Genomic DNA, 21,098 nt, shown 5'->3' with positions numbered 1-21,098 from the left:
AGCGGAGGGGGCTTGTTTCGATATTCCATAGCGGGCCCCGAGACGGAGTGGGGAGGTAAGGATTGTTTCCTCGAGACATATACCGCCGGCTACCCTCCGAAAGTCGGTAGGTGGGGGGGTTCGTTCTGCCAAGACGTAGCGAGAGCGACTAAGGGCTAGGTAACGGGAATTTGACTCGGAACCCTATACAGGTGGGCCAGGGCTGGAGTGGGAGGAGGATTGCTTCTTCGAGTCTAGTACCGCGGAGGTAGGGAAATAAAAATTTGATAAATCGGCGACACAGCCGGCGTCGACCAATCGCAGCTCTGGGCCACTATGGTGCGAGCCAATCAAACTCTGGGCCACTATGGTGCAAGCCAATCAAAATCGAGACTTCGGGAGGTGGGGCATTGTTTCCACCAATCAGAACGCCTCCCTCCACTTCACCTGGCCACGCCCACGGCGCCAGGGGCCGAGTGGTGGGGGTTTGTTTTGACGCACCATAGTGGCCCATATCTACTAATAAATTACGGTTGCGAAAACATCGTGTATTTCCCTCGCGTTCTTAGACGAAATTGCCATTTTAATAAAGGATCTTATCGCTGTCCCTTTCGTGAAATAATGTTCCTGAATATTGCGCTAATTAAATAAAAGAAATATGGAATAAGAGTGTGAAGATTCGATGTGTTAAGTCAACGATTTAATATTTGCTTCATAAAATTAAACGATCACCTTCGATATTATAGAATCGCGAGTTAATTATTATGAATTTAATAATTTGTTTCTTCGGTTATATTTGTGTATTTACGAATTTCGTATCGGAATATATTAATAAATAAATTAATAAATTACGGTTGCGAAAACACTATGTTTTTCCCGCGTTCTTCTCGCGTTCTTAGATGAGATTGTCGTTTTAATAAAAGAGTTATCGTTGTTCCTTCCATTAAATAAACGTTAATAAAAGTTGCGTGGCTCGTATCGCCGAGGAGTCGAAACGATTTTCATCATGGATTACTTCTCACCGGTTCTTGTGAGATCCATTCGCGACGTCTAGTGCCCTGTTAAAAATTGGGAATTTTTATTGTAAGGTTGGAACTAATCCCAGGTTTTCCTGGCAATTTCCGAAAGCAATGATTGTGGTAGTAATTAAACGACGATACGCTTCTTTAACGTCGAATTAATTTAAATAATAGTATATATATATATAATTGCAATTATTAGGTTTCGCTTCCATTACTCAAAAACACAAATATTAATATTAGATATATCATTATATTACGTTGTTTACAATTATGAAAACGGATGTGATATTTTTTAATAATCAAAATTTTATGGACGGTAAGATTAAAAAATTTCTTTTATTTTCATTGATAAATCTAATATTAAGATTAAACCTAAAAATAACAGAATCAATTTAGAAATATTCTAGAAATATTTTTTCTACATTAAGATTTATTGAATCGTTTGGAAAATAAGATAAACGTTAATGTAATTATATTGGCTAAATAGTATCGACCGGACTCAATAAGGCATCTTCCATGTTCTCTCTTAATGCTATAATATTTTTCAGACAAAATTCGAAATTTGGTCTAGCATCCGCTGTACTCCAGCAACGTAGCATCAACTGATACAATGGTGACGGACAGTTAAGAGTCATCGGCAACCTGCCTCCAGCACGTACATAATTTATCACTTCTTTATCATTCTTGTCAATATAAGGTTTCTCACCCAACGATGTAATTTCCCACATTAATATCCCAAATGACCAAACATCGCTTTGAGAAGTAAATATTTCAATCATCAAAGATTCGGGTGCCATCCAGCGAATAGGAAACCAACGTTCTCCTTTCTAAAACATGATTTAAACAAAAATTTAATTTTCTGATTCAAGTTGTTCATTTTTAGAATATGTGTAAAATGAAAAAACGTTCATTTATCTCTTGTTTATATAAATAAAAACTATTTATATTCTATATTACTTAAAGAAACAATGCACGATACTATTATGATAAAAAACTGGAAAGTATTTTCGAAAGAATTCATTTTTTAGTCATTAAATATTTTTCATAATTGTATTTACCATGCGATAATAGTCATTTTTGTAGATATCTCTAGATAGTCCAAAATCTCCAATTTTGATGACACGATTCTCGCGATTTCTCGAAGATACTAAACAATTGCGACACGCTAGATCTCTATGTACGAAACGCAACTCTTCCAAGTAGCAACAACCTCGCGCAACATCTCCGCACATGGCGAGCAAATCCTGCAAACGCAAAGCAGACGAATCTGACGCTTGCAAATTTCGACAATCTCTCAAATATTTTAACAGATCACCAGTTTCCATCAATTCCAACACTAGTAAAGGAGAATCCCCATCTAAACAAACGGCCAACAATCTTAATATATGTTTGTGTCGAATATGATTCATAAGCTTGGCTTCCTTTAACAAATTCTTTTTCTCATGGGAAGAAGCATCTTTCCGAAGCGTTTTTATTGCAACGGATATCTCTGTGCCCGGTCTTTCTAAGTTCTTCACCTTTCCTTGATACACCTGCGAAATATTTCACACAAATTTATGTGCGTACTTCATTAGAAAATGTGTAGTTTAATGTCAAGTAATATTATATTTTACTTTATATTTTAAATAATCCAACAAAAATGTATAATAAAGTGCATGTTTGTTGTCTCATCTAAATTTTACATTACTTATAAACTATTATAAAGATTTATGTAATTTATATCTTTATTAGAAAATACATATCTGTTTTGTTGATCCAGAAATTAATTTGAAACATCGCTTGAAAAAATTAATTTTTACCATTCCGAATGCGCCGCTACCAAGAAGTTTTGTAATTGTAATTTGTTTACGTGCGATTTTAGTTATCGCACATTCATCCGGATTACAATGTAACATAGGATTGTAAATCGTATTGAATTGAGCGTATCGGTAAGGTTCATGTAGATTCGCCAATTCCATATCGGTCATTGTTGAAGACAAAAATTGTTCATTGTTACCTCTGCGTTGACGATACACTGTTATAAAATTTCGAATTAATTATGTTATAATATGTATTATAAAATCTGCTGTTTTTTAGTAAATTTATTCGTTTAGTTTTATATAAGTAAATTACTATTTTCAGTAAATGTTTAGATATTATATCAGATATATATATATATGTATAATCTACAATTCAAGTCGATACCTACATCAAATATACTTACAACGATAAAAGTAGCAGACGCAGATTATAGTAACTATAACGATAAAACTTAACATCAATAATAAGTAATATTTTTTCGCTATTATTCCAGCAGTGCTCGGAATATCTATATTAAGCAAAAATATAATTTTAATATCTTCGTGTATGTATGTTTTTACAAATTTATTTTTACTTATAACTTTATTACAAAACTTAATTTTTTTAAATTTTAGGCCTATTTATATCTAAAAAAATTAGCGAATAATAATATAATATCTATGCAGCACAGAATGTTACAACTACTTTGGAACAATATTGCAATATTACAAATTGCAATGCAACATTACGGAAACATTATAGAAATATAAATTAACAAAGTATGAATTAGACATTAGCAATATGATATTTATATTTTAGAAACATTTTAAAATTATAACATTCTTTATCTATAAAAATAATGCAATAATATATTTTTTTATATTTGTATATATGCCATGAATTTTACCATTTTGCAGAAGTCAATTGAAATAATGGTATAGTAATAATATCAGTCGAGTAAATATAACTCTAGTAATATCGAGTAATATCGAGTAAACTCGAGTAATATCTAACAAGATAAAGTAAGATAAAGATAAGCATTGCTATTTTTTAATTAAAATATAGATAACATTTTATATCAATGTTACAATATATTTTACGATATATTTTCACTTCATGTACGAATACGATATTAATCTTCAAAGATAATATATCTTTTTATTATATTAGAAATAGATACTATTATTATATCTATCATTATATTTTTCTATGCATTTTTATGTACTTCTCACATGCAAATATATATAATTATAACGGATCTTTAAAATTTTTAAATAAAAATATAATTAGTAATGTTTAATTAATTCTATAACTATAATCATTATATATATATATATATATATATATATATATATATATATATCTACCCCATTATAAGAGTATAAAAAACATTTAAAATAAAAAAAGTGATTCGTTAGTAAGAGTTTTAAGTAATTTTGTATAAAAATATAACATTTTATGTTATATGATTATGTTTAAATATAATTTCGCAATATATTATCTTAGATATGAATATCATAGATATTGCAAACTTCTATTTACATCAATCTTTTTAATTTAATCAAATGTTTCCAAGATATTCATCCATCAAAAACAAAAATATGGTTGCAATAACATTGCACTCTTTCCAATATATTACACTGTAATATTGCTACAATATTTTATTGCGAAAAGCGGACAGCTTAACTTCATCACAATCTTATAACAATAACTCAGCAGAGTTTCGCAATCGATTTGCAATATTGCAATGTTTCAATGAAATTATTCTGCAATATATCCGCAACTTTATTGTGCTGTAGGGGTATTTTCATTTGCTTACCACGTTTGCTACCACGTGTTGAAAAAATAAATCCTTCATCAGCCGGCCATATAAAATTTTCCTCATATTCGAGATACCTCAATATTAAGCGAAACTTGTATAAAGTTCTCGATTGTAAATTTTCGACACGGTATATTACTTCATTGTTATAATTAATTTTAATATCATTCATTGTTTGCCACTTTTCTGCTGCAATATCTTTGTACTCTAGTGTAAAAAAGATCGTCCGATTAATGTTTGAGATCCAAGAAATGTTCATGCTATTTATGTTGACCCCCCTCAAAGTAATATTGTTTGGTTCTGAGTATATGTGAACGATATTGCTTAAACTCTCGTTGTAGAAATCGCTGAAATTAATTGGATACACTCGCACGTATATCAAGTAATCTTGTACTGGTAGCGACAAGTTCATCTTTGTGAAAAATCTGCCGTCTGCTATACGTTTCGGCACATTGATAAATTGTTTGCTCTTTTGTTGCGTGCCGTTCACTAATGTAACTGACTTCCAATGCACTTCGTAGGTCACAGCCACGCAGTTCATTTCCTTGGGTGGCATCCAATGAACTACTGCTATAGTAGGCGTCAAAGCTAGAACACTTATGTTTTCTGGTGCATTAAGCTTGCACGGATGAGTTTTTATTGGTATCACATTCGAATCGAATGGTTTTATTGAAAATTGATCAAAGTAAAAATTGCTTAAAGTAAACTTCAACTTGTACTCTGTAAATGATGTTAAGTTCTGAATCTCGTAATATCGCTCGCACGTCTGCACATTGAATTTCTTAGACTTGTTGAGGTTGTTGTCTAACCAGCTTACGGAGATAGTATATATAGTAGTTGGTAAATTATATTTTTTGCATCCACTCTTTACAACCGGCTCCGGAAGACTTACACTGATGCTGTTTCCCGTTGCATTCACTTTCTCAAAATTGTAAACTTCTTCGTCAGGTGTCAGGCATCTCATTGGAGGATATGGTTGTAAAGATTTATCAAAAGCGTAAATATCATAAAACTTTTCATCTAAGCTTGTTATCTTTTCAACATATTTGTATGCATTTGAGACGCTCTTGAGACTTGCAAATTTCTTTTTCAAAACGTAGATATATTTAGTATGTGAACGCGCTTTAGATGCTGAAATGTAAATGTTTGTTTTGTCAATCGTCATAGATTGGAATTGAACGTTATCACTTTTGTTTTCCTTGTGTAAAATCATATTGCACATAGAATCGTTAATGTCTGTCACAAATATGTGATAATGACTTAACCAGTAAATTAACGGCCCCTCATTATTCATGTTATCAATTATTCTGTCATTAAAAGAAACCCTATTATGAAATAGGCAAGAGGATGAATTTATCTGAACAATTTGCTCATTTTTTCCATCGAGATCACATTGCATTATATAATTTTTTTCATTCATCCAATAGTATGAATCGAGATATAAAATTCTAAAAAATATATAATTATTTTATTCATTATAAAACATTATTTTAACAAAAACAGAAACTTGTATGTAGTAAAAATTCGAAATTCTTGTAATTATATAACTTATTCTTCTTTTTATTTATGATCTTAATTATAAAACCACGTAAAATTATAGAAAAATTACAAATTTGCATAAATCTTTAATGGAAAATTATTTTTTCAGGTGAACGGTAGTAAACGTACCCCATAGACGGTGATACATTTAATTGTTTATAATCAATTTTTGTTTTGCTTATCTCATCAAATTTAATTATGCCATTTTCCCACATTGTTAAGTCAAACTTTACAATACAATAGTAGCCTGACTCTTGATAGTAGGTGAAATATAGATTTCTTGCTACCCAGTCAATGCAGAGATGAAATGGATAATTATTATAAAAGCTAGCCATTTTTGTGGTTTTATTTTCATTAATCTTCAATGTCATTAGGTCTGAAAATTCAGTCCAATAAATTCTATTGTCTTGTATCGAATACGCGGCAGAAAAAAATCTTCTGAAAAAAAGGAGCTATATTCTATTACTTATCTGAAAAAAAGGAACTATAATTGTATAGTAAAAAATTATAGTTGATATTTCTAATTTTATAGTTATTGGTGCTATAATGTTGATAAAAATAAACTTGTGCATAATAATAATAACTTTAACTTTATAGTTAGTGTTAAAAATAATTTATGATAATTATAACTATATTTGTTATCAGTATACGTACTCTGACGTTACCAAATTAGTAATGGTGTTTGAATCCACATCCAATATTTCCATACCTAGATCCGTTGTGAGTAATAATTTAGGTACTGGATTTTCATTTGTAGTCGATACTTTGATTAAATCCGTGTAAGCACCAGCAACAATTTTAGTATGCGCACGTACTCGAAAATAATATGTAGTGTTAGATGTTAGATTGTGCACCGTGTGTTCCAATTTTGTAGTTGTGATATTTTTATCGTCGCAGGTTTGAATCTCTTTTAAGTCCTCGATGAAAAAACATTGCACTGTGTACCCTTGTATTATTTCATCGGTAAATTCAGGTTGGTTCCATCTGTAAAAAGATAAAATTTTAGCCATTTCATATTTAATAAAATTATAACAGAATTAACATATTGATATATTTATGTTGTTGAATTTAAGAAAAAGAGAGAAAAATGAAGGAATACAAACTGAGAATTTACATTCCTTACCTCAATATCACAAAAATGTCGTCTACTTTTTCTGTGAATTGATTGTCGAATTGTACAAATGCTCTGAGAGATGTTGGCTTGCTCAAATTGCTTTCTAGAGATTTTAAGATAGTACATATTAACACAATTATATATAAGATTAAGTGGATTATCTCAGTAAATCAGAAAAGAACAATTTAATATGAAAATAAAGGAAAGAGAAAAAATAAATGTAAACTACAAAATAAATGGAAATTAGCACAGTATTGACCTTTAAAAAAATAATATAAGAATTTTTTGCGTCATTTAAGATTTAGAAAAGTAATCGTTAATTAATGGCAAAAACGAATAAATAACTTTTAATAAAGTGACAAGTACTTTTCGAAAAATTCCTATAGCTTAAGAAATCAGAAATATAATATTTGCGACTGCTTTAAAACAGAGTAGCAAATTAATAAAATTGACTTTACCTTAAATCATGACAATTTTTATGTACAATGTTATGTTTATATTATGATTTTCTATTTCTTTTTTGGACGGAATTAGAATTTATATTCTTCTCACTACTGGAAGATATTTTTAGAATTGATTTCCACTCTCTCTTGAATTTAAATTATATTTATACTTTTTTGTCATAGATTTTGTTATTAATGTTTTATGCATTTCTTTGCAACTTACCGATAGATTCTGGGATGATAGAAATATTTGCAAGTGTAACTTCATCGACTTCTCGCTCATTTCTCACAGTACTATCAGAATGATTTCGATCAGATTTGAAATTTAGTATATGATGATCACTATTCTCGGACAATGAAATATCCTTCATAAAGTATAACATACGAAAAGAACTAAGTGAGTATCGTTGAAGCAGTTGTTTCTGGTGATTTTAATGATAAATTATATAAATTATAAAATTAAACGAAAAATTGCCATTCGTTTTTTGTTTGTTTAATAATACCGGTGATATAAACCATTTCTACATGATATAAATTGAATGTGATGTAGTTTTATTCATATCGTAAAATCTATTTTTTATTTATTTTTTTTAAGACATCTTGTATATCAAAAATATCTCTTACCTGCGTGAAATTTAAATCCGGACACATGGAAACATTTTCTTCCTGGAGGCAATTTGAAAGGGTATAATCCTTCGGTATAAAAGTGATAGTTGCCTTTGTGTGTGTCAGTACTAAACCTTTCAATAATACACATAAAATTGTTCCAAACATAATTTGCATTTTTCGTAAACGTTTGCACTCAATCGTTTTCCGTTGAATCCTCAATTAATTGTTTTTCTCACTCTACTAACTCTGATGTGTTAATCGAATTGATATTAATTCACATATATACATATATTTTCGATAAATTCTTTAAAACTCAGTTTTAAAAAATCGCAAGTTATTATCTTCTAATATTATGCTTTTAGATTTCTCTTTATAGTCACGATCACAGTATATATTTTAAGATTAAATTAGAGAATTCTTAGTAAGTAAATAATTTCTATTTCTTTTTTTAGGAGAACAAATGACAATGCAAAATGGTATATATTCATTGGATTGTATCGCAAATACAGGAATATAATTATTATTATCTTTCCTTTTTCATTAATATTATAGTAGAAAAGCAGTCAATAAAAAGATAACCACAATCAAATTACAAACGATCAAAGAAGTTATAGAATTATAGATCTTGTAACATTTTCAGCCATATTCAAGCACACGCAGCGTGTAATTGAATTCACTTCAATATTTGCTATATCTTTTATGAAATATGTAATTATGACAATTCGTTCGTACGATTGTGTTACTACATTCAATTGTGTTACTACGTATGCTTTTCAAAATCCATTATTGGTGAGTAAAAATTGGTATATAAATCCACTCTTTGTACATAATTTTTTGTGATATTCATATAATGCAGTTTGAATTAAACGATAAGTAACGCGGTAGCGTGTTTTGGCTCGATCATAATAATAACTGACTTCGAATGATCAATCTAATCATGTGTTGCCATGACTCAGAAACCGGATCTTGGTGCCGTTTTCCTCATTCAATGTGCATGCTAGCGGCCGAACGTCGCGAAAAGCAGTACCGTCTAAGCCGGTCTAGTGATGGTAGCAAAGAGGGCACCGTCGCGTAGAAAATGAAAATATAATAATTTATTATATTATTTTATATTTTATATAATATATACATATATATTATTTTATTATATTATTTTATATATTATGTATAATATTAAATAAACATATTCTATGTTAATATATATATTTTTTTCCTACGCGACGGTGCCCTCTTTGCTACCACCATTAGACCGGCATAGACGGTACTGCTTTTCGCGGCGTTCGGCCGCTAGCATGCACTTGGAGTGGGGAAAACGACACCAAGATCCGGATTCTGACCATGACGTCTTATAGCTAATAAGCATACAGCTAGTATTCCGTTGTAATTTATTTTTCTCTACGAAAATACTTGGCGTTATTCCAAAAAGAATTAAAATCTTTAAAAATTGTTTGACAAAAAGGTTATATATGTATAAAACAAAAATAGTTCTATAAATAAAAATAATTATATGTATATATAATTGTTTAATTTAAATTTTATTAAACTTTTTATATTAATTTATTTTTGAGTATCTTCTCTTTATCCTAGGGGCACGTTTACTATATAAAAAGATATTCTGATTATAAAAAAAGTAAGAATGGATTTAAAAAAAGTGGTTTATGCATTTTCTGTACATTCATATAATGCAGTTTGAATCAAGCGATACGTAACGCCATACCGTTTTTGCATTATTATAAATAAGTACAAATTTACAGTAGCATATACACAACTAAAATAAGTAATATAATTAATTGTACGAGCTATTATTATCATTATTTGCATTGAATAAACTTATAATATTGTTGCGTCCGCGGAACGATATCTTTCGATCGCGCGCGACACAAAGATCGGCACCGGCGTACTCGCTCGCGTACTCGCTCGCGCACACGCTCGCGCACTCATAAATAAGAACTCGTATTTTAAAGAGAACACAGGAACTTTAATAACACCAGAATGCAACGGGATAAACAATAATATTCGCTTGGGAAATCAAGACACGTCCGCGCAACTTGACAGCTGGGATACGACTCGACTCACTGCAAATCTTAATGTTATATTTACACGTATAAATGCGTAAATTAGCTGAAGCTCTTTTTATACTTTTCCTGCTGCATAACTTATATGCACTTGATATATTTTAATTTAATACATTAAAACGTGTTAATTAATCATATTTAAATGCATTAATTTAATATATTTAAAATGTATAGGTTTCAAATTAATGGTACATTACAATAAAATGCTTGTTTGAAATTTGTAAAAATATATTTATTTTTACAAAGAAATACACGTATATTTTTTCTCTAAATAACCTTACCATATCTAACTTTAGAATTAAAATTAAATGATTATAATAAAATTACAAAATATTAAAGAAAAATAAACTGTTCATATGCTAAATTTCTTAAATAAAGGACTAATGTTTACTACTTTATATATATATATATATATATATATATATATATATATATATATATATACTATATTTAATATATTTATTGTTTTATAAATATATATTAAGTTCTCTATAAAATAAATTTTATTAACTTTTATAAAATTTTAACTGATTAACTTCTTATAAAGCCATAAATTCTTCAATCTAGATTGTTGAATAATATATTTACTTACTTCGAAAATATTGTGTCGCTATTAGCCGAATTTAATTCTTTTAAAACATTGTCACGTTTGCGAATAAATATTGCCACAGCAGTAGATCGACTTTTAAAAGAAGTATTTAGGATTTCATGATCGATATATTCCAGAACATTTGCGTAATATGTTGGGTACTCCAAATACCAAACATAATATGCACATAAGAGACCTACACCGAAAAAATTGTATTCGAACTTAAGAATATGTCACTTATCTTTAGAATATATACCACTAAAATTGGCGCCAAGAGGATCCTCTTAAGTTAAGAGGAAAATCTTCTAAAGAGATATTCTTAATACACAGAGAAAAATATTTCTTTGGATTTAATAAATTTAATTATTGGTCTAAAAGTTTTTTTCCGCCTAATTTCAAATAATCTGTTTAATATTCTGAATCCCCAACAAGGAATCCAGATTATTAAATAAATTATTTTAAATTCAGCTTGAAATTAAACTGATAAACAGTGATGTCAGAAAGAGGATGCACGGCTCACATGCACACAGAGAATCTGTGTGTGTGAGCAGCGTCCTCTCTTTCGCACCACTGCTAAGGGAAAAAAAATTTACTTTAGATCTTACGTTAATACAAGTCCTTTATATACATTTCATGATAAATATTGAATACGAGAAAAATTAAGAGTGGTGTCGCCGCGTAGCGGCAAATGAAGAAACATGTCGTGCACACGAAAATCGAGTTGCGGCGTAGAAGTCGTAAATTAAGTATATATTCTTATTTATTAAGAATATTTATTAAGAGGACTTATAAAGTATACATTTCAAGAATACAATTTTTTCGGTGTATGATTACTTTGGAAACAGTCGGCTGCGGAATTATAATTTTAATTGCTTCGTCCGCTACGATGTATGCTGCTGCAATTTCCCCTTCAACTGATGTATATGTATATTACCACACGTGGAGCTTCTTCTTTATTCGTCTTAAGATGTTCAGTTGAAGATAGAACCAAATAAGGATACATTTTTAAGTAATTATTTAGTTATATGTATAAAGTATAATCAGTATCCTTAAATTCCTTGTAAGAAATGATTTAATTATAAGTACAATTAATAAAATGTTCTTGAATTTACCTCTTTTACTGTAAATAATACGGAATATGTTTTCTTTGATTTTTTATTTCGGAGTTCATGAAATAATTTTTCTATGATGTGTGCCTTTGTTTTCTCAGTAAAGTCCTGTACAGAAAAGTATTTCATCAATTTATCGATCATGGAGTTTGTTTTGTTAAAAAGTAATTCTTCCGTAATAGATTTGATATTTAAAAATTCAAACAGCATCTGAAACAGAATATTAATATTAATATTTATTAATAAAAAAAATACAAAAAGCAATTAGATTATATTTATAAAGTAACATACCATAATGTTCATAATGTTCCAATGACGGATATTTAGTTACTAAATCAACAATTCCAGTGGATTCTTTTTCGATCCATTGCCTTCGCACGGACATTGTAATTTTTAAAAGTTGCTTCACATGTGATGCATTGATATTGACAAATTTTTTTCCCAATTCTTTCAAAGCATTTTTTATGTCAGAATCATTTAATACTCTAAAGAGAATGTTTATAGCAGTAATTATTGATATCATTAATTATTTTTCTTTTTTACTATTAATTTTTTAATCATTTTTAATTTTAAACTTACGAGGTAGGCGTATCAACTGAAGCGAGAGTAATAAGTTTGCCTTCATGGTCTCTTTTTTGTAGCTGCTTTTTCAAAACAGCTCGATTTCGAATCCATGTACTTAATTGAGTCTTGACAATTTCCTGTGAAAACAAGAAATTAACTCATCATGCAGTAATGAGAAGGTATTATAATTAGCTATTAAATATATTATACTTACATTATCAGCAGTTGTATCTCCAGCTAGTTATGGATATGCAGCTACAATATTTGATGCTAAATTGTTATAATCTTGCTTTGAAGGTTTTGTACATGTAGTCTGCCACAAATAATTTCCCCAAAATGCAATGAAGTAACGTTGCGCTTTCAATATACCATCTACTTCAAGTCTGCATTGTAAATCATACGTTAGTGGAGGTAGCGATGATGGATATGATATATTAGATTCCGATTTCAGATTATATAATTTTTTTGTTTCCTTTTTTATACTGTTTTCTGAATTATTTTTTTTATCATAATTGTTGGATGTGGATGGTTTAGCTGTTTTCTGTCTCTTCATTTTTCTTATCAAGCGACGCGGTAGCGTCGTGACGCCAAGTACATAAAAAACAGGATCCGAGCAATGAGAGTCACTGCTCTCGACGCGGTGCTACCAAGTACCTTTTCCGGAATTTCACGTCATGTAAACTTTCGATTAAGATATTTCAGAAACTAAGACCGTAATCAAAAATATAACGACACTTTTATTATGTAATGTGAATATAAGCTTTCGATTGCGACCAGTTTGAATTAAATCGGTGCAGTCAATCCTGAGAAATGATGATCGTATATCAAAATTATGACATTTTACGTTATCCCGGATTTTCAGTCTCACGTACGTATGCTCGCACGCACACAAGCAAAGCGAGTTTTCCCTCAAGCGGCGTTCACATCGTGCGTATACGGTTATACGGTATGTAAAAGGCTTTAACAAGAGACAAGTTATATGTTGTGTGAAATTATTAATGTATAGTGCGGAATAGTGTAACAAGGAAAAGAAGTGACACGTTAAGCAGTCAGGTTATTAAACACAGATTAATAATAAATAAATTTAAAAAAAACCTTACAAAGGTAAAAAAAATATGCCAAGTACATAAAAAATATTCTACCTTGTATGCATCTTTAATAAAAAAATTCCTTAAAAATAATTTTTTACAGTAAGTTTTCCCTCAAAAAATCATTTTCCTAAAAAACAAAACCTCAACAAATAATTTTCATAAATAAATATTAAAAAATAAAATATCAAAACTAAATATGAAATCAATAATTACTATTATCCAAGTACTTAAGAGCAATTTGTAAATTTGATATAATATTTGCCATGAAATATCAATTTTATACAGTAGAAATATTATACATAAATTCTCCCTAAGAAATTAAAACGCATTTTATATTTATTCAGAGAAAATTGATTTTTAAAATATTTAATGAGAATTAGGATTCTTTTAATTCTTAAAACACTTTTTATATAATGTATATAATTTTAAAAAAAGTTTTACGCAAGTTTTAAATTGCACAGTCTTTAAATCGAAGTAAGTTATGAAAACTTGGCGTGCCCGGATCGTAATCAAATACAGATTAAATATTTAATTACATAATGTCTATTATTTTACATTTTATTGGAGATATATTTGTTTATAATGTAAACAATCCGGGCACGCCAAGTTTTCATAACTTACTTCGATTTAAAGACTGTGCGATATAAATCTTGCGTAAAACTTTTTTTAAAATTATATACATTATATAAAAAGTGTTTAAAGAATTAAAAGAATCCTAATTCTCATTAAATATTTTAAAAATAAATTTTCTCTGAATAAATATAAAATGCGTTTTAATTTCTTAGGGAGAATTTATGTATAATATTTCTACTGTATAAAATTGATATTTCACGGCAAATATTATATCAAATTTACAAATTGCTCTTAAGTACTTGGCTAATAGTAATTATTGATTTCATATTTAGTTTTGATATTTTATTTTTTAATATTTATTTATGAAAATTATTTGTTGAGGTTTTGTTTTTTAGGAAAATGATTTTTTGAGAGAAAATTACTGTAAAAAATTATTTTTAAGGAATTTTTTTATTAAAGATTCATACAAGGTAGAATATTTTTTATGTACTTGGCGTATTTTTTTTACCTTTGTAAGGTTTTTTTTAGAGGGATTATATTTATTAGAAGGAAAAGATGTAAAATTTGCAAATGTTAAATAATATATGAGATATCTCTCTTATTTCACCGAGTATCATCTTGTTGCAGTATAACTAAAATAAACCATAGTCTCTTTAATTTATTGACAAATAAATCGTACTCTAGAAATCATATACTTTCTCTACGTCGCAAACTCAAGTAGAAAAAAAATAATCTTTTCGATCATTTTTTTAAATTTTTTTAAATTAAATCATCAATCGTGTATCAATTATCGTTGTCGCGCATTTCGTGGAAATATTTTTGCAATCAATTGCAAAGTGAAAGGTCGGGATAATCGGTTATCAAAAGTTTGTTATATAAGAACCGGTTTTCTTGAATAGAGAAATAAACGCTCGAAAACATCAATTAAAAGCAACGCTCGAAAACATCAATTAAAAGCAACGCTTTTTTCTTTCAAGATATCACAAAGTCTTGATGTAATGAGGAGATATTTTAAGAAGGAATTTAATTTGACAGATAAAACTTGGACTTATGCGAGTATTGATATTGTACTCTCCGGGTAACAAGTAATGCGTAATCATCCACGAGTATGTTGACCCAAAATTAGAGTCTCGCCGCCAAACGAACAGCTGCCTATGTAAATAAGATCTTATCATAGAGAGGCATCGTACGCTGGAAGAATCATTAGCCTTCACAACATTTTTGGAATGATTCTTTAAAGGACAGAAGCTTCTTCAAATTTTATGCCGCTCCACTACTTATGATACAATACACTTCTAATTTCACAGCATCTGCATATCATCTTCTCAGTAATATATCTTTCTAATTATCAAGCTATCGCAAACTTACCTGGCAAATGCACAGCGTGAGCGAAAACGCATATCAGGAACAAGATCGCACAACAGACTTTCATCTTCGTCTTTTTTCTTCCTTAAAAAGACACCAGGAAACGGAAGCAATAATCAGCCTAAAATAGCTTCCGTTCAGCTCTTTTAATATACATATATTGTATCTTATTTTTACGAAATAAGAGCAGAGAGTATCTTATTTCTACGAAGTGAGTAAAAAAATCAAGCGCCAGCACTGTCAGGTTTTTCAAGAATACTTATGGAAATTATGCCTAATCGACACAAATAGCTTTAATATATTATCAACATTTATGAGATATATCATATTTATATAATTTCCAGCAAAAATCTTTTAAGATTGATAAGTCGACAAATTTCCATTGTTGCAATACATGTATTTTTTCTGAAATTACTTACATATTACTTTGCATTGCTTCGCATTATTTGACATTATACCGCATTATGCGCGTTACTGTCCTTTAATAAGTTCTTACAAGTTCTATAGCAAAATAATAACTCAGAATCTTAGAAGATTAAAACAAAAAATAAAGATGATGTCTTAAAAAATAAAAATGATGTCTTGTGGCATCTTTAGAACGTCTTTTAGATGCGCATGAATAATTATCTAAGAGTCAAATTTATAATTCTTTAATATTTCAGGTAAATAGATAATGACCACAGAAAGATAATTTTTTAAATTTAATAAAATAAGTTATGAAAATCGAAATTTATTCGTATTTTACAACATTGATCATCGTACCGTTGCAAATGAGTAAGTCCTTGTCATGAATCTCATTAAATCAATTAAACAGAAATCGTAAGAAATGGCATTTGCCTAATTCTAGTTGATGTATGGCACAACTTCTGACTTTCGGCTAACAACTTATTGTAAACAAAAAAAGAATTCATACAATACGATCTAACGTTTGCTTTGCTTTACTTATCATCACAATGTATTCATATCATTTTCACTTGCATACTATATCATCGTGTTACTCTTTAAAATTCTGAATAGAAGTGTACGTCCAGACATGTGTCGTCTATTGCTGTGTTTTTCCTTTGACAGCGAAATCAAAGTCATTAGTCCGATTTGCACCTGTTATATAACTTGATAGATTGTAAGGAAAAAACACGAAAAACTCCTCAACAAGATTCTTTTGAATTAACGCGATCAGGTGTCGATACTAAAGGACACTTCGGATACTTTGAAGGACGCCAAGAAGAAGGACGACAAGCGTTCGGTCAACGAAGAACGAAATGAGATGACTGGAAAGTCTAGCGAAGAGCCGAGCGATCCTCTGCGTGACAATAGCCATGATTCACTAAAGGATCCTAGTCAGTTGTTTGCATTCGTCACAAAGACGCCATCGCCGGAGAAAAACAAAGGACTGCTTTTTTCCGAATCGGATGATAGTCTGTTGTCTAGTGGTTCGGCAAAGAAGTTGAGCGAGCCGAAGAGAAAGGTCTTCTATTCGCGGACGATGATGCGGGCGGTGATTTGTTTTCCGCGGCACCGTTGAAGAAAACGGTGAAGAAACCGCTGCGAGACACAAAGATCGGTTTCTTTGGCGACGATGATGATGTACATAACGAGGACGACAATCTTTTCGGCAGTGCGTTCAGCAAAACGAAGCAGGACAATCAAAAGTCAAATTCTGTTCAAGCTGAACGAAAGAGGAACAACATTTTCGACGATGACGACGACGAAGATTCCAGTCTGTTCGTCGAATCGTCCGGCCAGTCGCAGAAATCGGATAGCAAGTCGTTTTCAGAGTCCAAACACGAGCTCGCCGATTCCCAAGCCAAGAATTCGAACTTGAAGGATATCTTCGGTGACGTGGCAAGCAATACCTTTCCTGCTGGCGGGAAGATTGACAACGATGACGACGATATCGATCTTTTCGCCACGAGGAAAGTTGTTCCCAAGAAAGTCACAAGTCCCTGTTTGCGTCGGATGACGAGAACGACGATGACGATGATTGTATCTTCGGCAAGCAACCGTCTGTGTCGATAGACTCGAAGACGAATACGACAACAATCGCGCCGAATTCAAAACCGGCCGTGAAGAAATCGGTCACTAGAGATCTGAAGAAAACGGCCGAGAAGATCGTCGAGGATCCACTCAGTCTTCTTCAAGATGACTAAAATATATTTCTTCGATATAAATACCTGTGAGATTTTCTATATGCTCAGCCACAAAAGTATATATATATGTAAAAAACTGAAGAAAAGGTTAATAAAATACGGATTAATACATCAATTGTACAAAAAGCTTGCAAATCTCTTGTCTTGATTAGCCTTTACGCATCTTGGTACGCTTTGTATTTAATGAATTATATTTTAGGCATATACTTTAAGTGCATTTCTTCGAACCAATCATTATCACATGTAATTACTTGCTATGTATTTGATTAAACACTTAATTTATATACTTATAATTTATATTAATTCATTTGATACATCTGAAATTTTTTTCACTCCTCAACATCTCATATAATGTTCCAAGATTATATTAGGAAAAACTTGAAATTAGGCAAACATATATATATGTATAGTAAATACTTTATATCGAAATTATTTTATTCGCTTTCTTAGGGGATTGAACACATGCATAATATTTTAATACAAAAGTTTATTTGTATTTGTATTAATATACCTATATATATATATATATATATATATATATATATATATATTGTTACGTCCCTGGTTCGGGTCGCGGTCGAGTCCGTCGTGAAAAGAGAAGAAGTCCGTTGTCAAGAGGTTGTTGACAGCGGCGGCTGTCATTTGAATCTGGAGCCAGCTGTCAGGCTGTGTGGACGCGTTTCTCTTACGAGTCGATCCGTGTTATTAATATTGTGTATTTACGTTCTGAGTTACCGTTTGTGTTGTAATTGTGCAGTGCATTAAAGTTCATTAGTTTCTTAAGGTGCTTGTTTATTTAGCGCGTCCCGCGAGCGGCCGATCTCTTTACCGCGCGACTTCGATATTTATCGAAGTCCCCGCCCCGGGCGTAACTATATATTTTATTTATATTTTGTTACATCAAAGTTGCTCTATATAACATAAAAAATCCTATATTGATAAGATAAATAGTGTGCAATTGGTGAGAAATGGAGAATTTTTGCTTCTCGCTCTCGGCTGTATTTATTATTTTGCTAGCCAGATCTGAATTACTCTTTCCTTTCTTTAACGTGCCACACTATATATCATTTTATCCTACTCGTCGAATGAAGATTGCAATAAAATGTACAAGTATTTCGATTCTTAACGTTTATTCGATACACAACGAACGTAATTAGTTTACACTCGTAATCGTAATTAAGTGAGAGTCTCACCTTATTTGTGCAATAGATGTATATTTTTCTCTGTACTATCACTCTTTTTCATCCCGTCAATAAATCACCTCGAGCGCTTTATATCACATGTATATATCATCGCGATAAGTCATGCATTAGTACAATAAAATTTATTCGATGATCTATAATTCAATCCAGTCAATGATGGACCATCCAGTCCTTCGTGATACTTTTGGTCCTAGGTAATATCCTAAATATTGTAATTTTAAATATAATTCAAGAGCTTCCGTACAATTTTAAGAACAATTCAATAAAATAAATGACATAATTTTTATCTATTAAAATAAATGAGAAAAATAAATATTTTTTATAAAAATACTTTTAAGCTATCAAGGTTCAAGCTATCATTATTTAGTTGGAAAATATCAATTACTGTATACATTATGTGTGAAACAAAATATTTATATAGCTTATTTATATTTATTATTTAGTGTTGTCGATTTATTAGATATTTTCGATAAATACATTATATATATAAAATCATATTTCGTCGTGACAATAATATGTAAACGTATATTACATTTACCAACGTCATTGCGTTTAAACCTCATTGCTAAAAAATTATTTTAATTTTGTATGACGTAATATTTGAGATAAACGAGTGTATTAATACTTTTGAAAAGTCATGTTTATATATTTCGTTCGACATTAAATATCAAATATAAAGAAGAATCATAGAATAAAAATCATATAAAGAAGAATCATACAATAAAAATATTTAATAAAAGATTACAATAATTTATTAATAACAATTATACAATTCGTATACAATATTTAATCGTAATCAAAGTTACATTTTCAAATTAAGCCCTCATGCGAGAAAATAATAATTATTTTACAATCGTGACAACTGGAGAGTATCAAAATATCTTTGTGAATTTTGTGCACGTGTTTAAGAGAACTAACAACAAATTAAACATGTCTAGAAAATTATATTCCAAATTAAAAAAGGTACTAAAAAAATCCTCTAAGTAAAAAGATGAAGATAGAAATTTATCCGTAGAAAATTTTAATAAAGATATCGAGAAGAGAAGGAGAGGAAGAATTTTTTTCGTCATATTTTGTTTTTGTGGTATTTGTATAATAAAATCATTAAAATGGCATGTGTTTCATTAAAGAGATTAATTTATTAATTAATTTATTATTAATTTATTAAAATTTCGGGAGAGAGAAAGATCATCTGATATATTCCTGTATCTTCATGAATCAAACTTGGTAAATTATATAAAATCTCTTATATTACGATTAATTCTACAATTGCACATGTTCAATGGGAGTTGTTGCATTATGCATCCAATGGATCCATTATATGATATATCGGTAAGCAATTTTTTATATATAGCTTTTTTTACTAATTTTAATAAGAAATAAATTGATGAAGATAATGATCAATTATAACTCTTGTAAATAATACGTTAGTCAATGAGTCAATATTTTATAAGCAATAAGTAAAGTTCTTTTCATTTTCTTTTCTATAATTGAAATCTTGTTTATGTGTCTATCATTTTTCAGCAAATACAAAAGATGATATTCAAACTTCCGCGTTTCTGTGAATTGATAAATAATCATTTTAATATACTTCACAATTGGAAAGTCAATAACTTGATGAGTTTCTTATCACGATGTTTAAGAAGTGATATTGAAGATATAGATATCAATTATAAATATCGAAATATTACAAATTCAATAAAGGTAGTGTATACATATAATATATCATCATTGTATATAATATACTATAATATATATGTATATGTACATCTATATGTATATGTATATGTACATATAATCTCATATTTAATATTTTTTATAATGCAAAATATTATACATATCTATAAAACGTTGTCAGTATTTGGTAATCTTTCGAAATGATAGACCGTAATTGTGTGTAAATATTATACATTATTAGCTTTATTAAATATAGCTAGTGGAGGTAGAGCAATAAGTATAGTTCGTTTTTACAACTGCATACTTTTGTAATCATCAATATAATTTAAATATAAAGTAAGTCATTAAATATAAAGATAAAATATATGTATATACTTATCCCGAATGATGTCGAAATTCATA

General features: G+C 29.8%; 1 protein-coding gene across 5 annotated transcripts; it reads right to left on the bottom strand.

The window, feature by feature from the left end:
* Positions 1-1,323: 1,323 nt before the first annotated feature.
* On the bottom strand, positions 1,324-10,340 carry LOC145965721 (proto-oncogene tyrosine-protein kinase ROS-like). Of its 5 annotated transcripts, none has more exons than XM_083089389.1 (11): positions 10,022-10,340; positions 8,320-8,550; positions 7,919-8,060; positions 7,262-7,355; positions 6,793-7,122; positions 6,268-6,576; positions 4,600-6,047; positions 3,205-3,309; positions 2,801-3,015; positions 2,060-2,533; positions 1,324-1,828 (listed from the first exon to the last, which is right to left on the bottom strand). In XM_083089389.1, exons 2-11 carry the CDS (start codon positions 8,476-8,478, stop codon positions 1,481-1,483), a joined length of 3,624 nt encoding a protein of 1,207 aa, XP_082945515.1. In that variant the 5' UTR covers positions 8,479-8,550; positions 10,022-10,340; the 3' UTR covers positions 1,324-1,480. The 5 variants fall into 5 exon arrangements, with proteins under 5 accessions (XP_082945515.1, XP_082945516.1, XP_082945519.1 ...); XM_083089390.1 differs by having other exon boundaries at positions 8,320-8,541; positions 10,022-10,059; XM_083089393.1 differs by lacking the exon at positions 7,919-8,060.
* Between the last annotated feature and the right edge of the window lie 10,758 nt (positions 10,341-21,098).

This window comes from Camponotus vicinus, unplaced genomic scaffold, assembly GCF_025532165.1.
Source record: "Camponotus vicinus isolate PSW18456_S1 unplaced genomic scaffold, iyCamVici1.0 SCAF_14, whole genome shotgun sequence".
Classification (NCBI taxonomy): Eukaryota; Metazoa; Arthropoda; class Insecta; order Hymenoptera; family Formicidae; genus Camponotus; species Camponotus vicinus.
This window is presented reverse-complemented; position numbering and strand designations above follow the sequence as displayed.

Bases quoted from the DNA above. Each gene is read 5' to 3' on its own strand.
- LOC145965721 (XM_083089389.1), bottom strand. From the start codon at position 8,478: ATGCAAATTATGTTTGGAACAATTTTATGTGTATTATTGAAAGGTTTA. The intron at 7,123-7,261 runs GTAAGGAATGTA...ATCTTTTTACAG, and splicing joins GACATTTTTGTGATATTGAG to ATGGAACCAACCTGAATTTA. The intron at 2,534-2,800 runs GTAAAAATTAAT...AATATTTCGCAG, and splicing joins GTAGCGGCGCATTCGGAATG to GTGTATCAAGGAAAGGTGAA.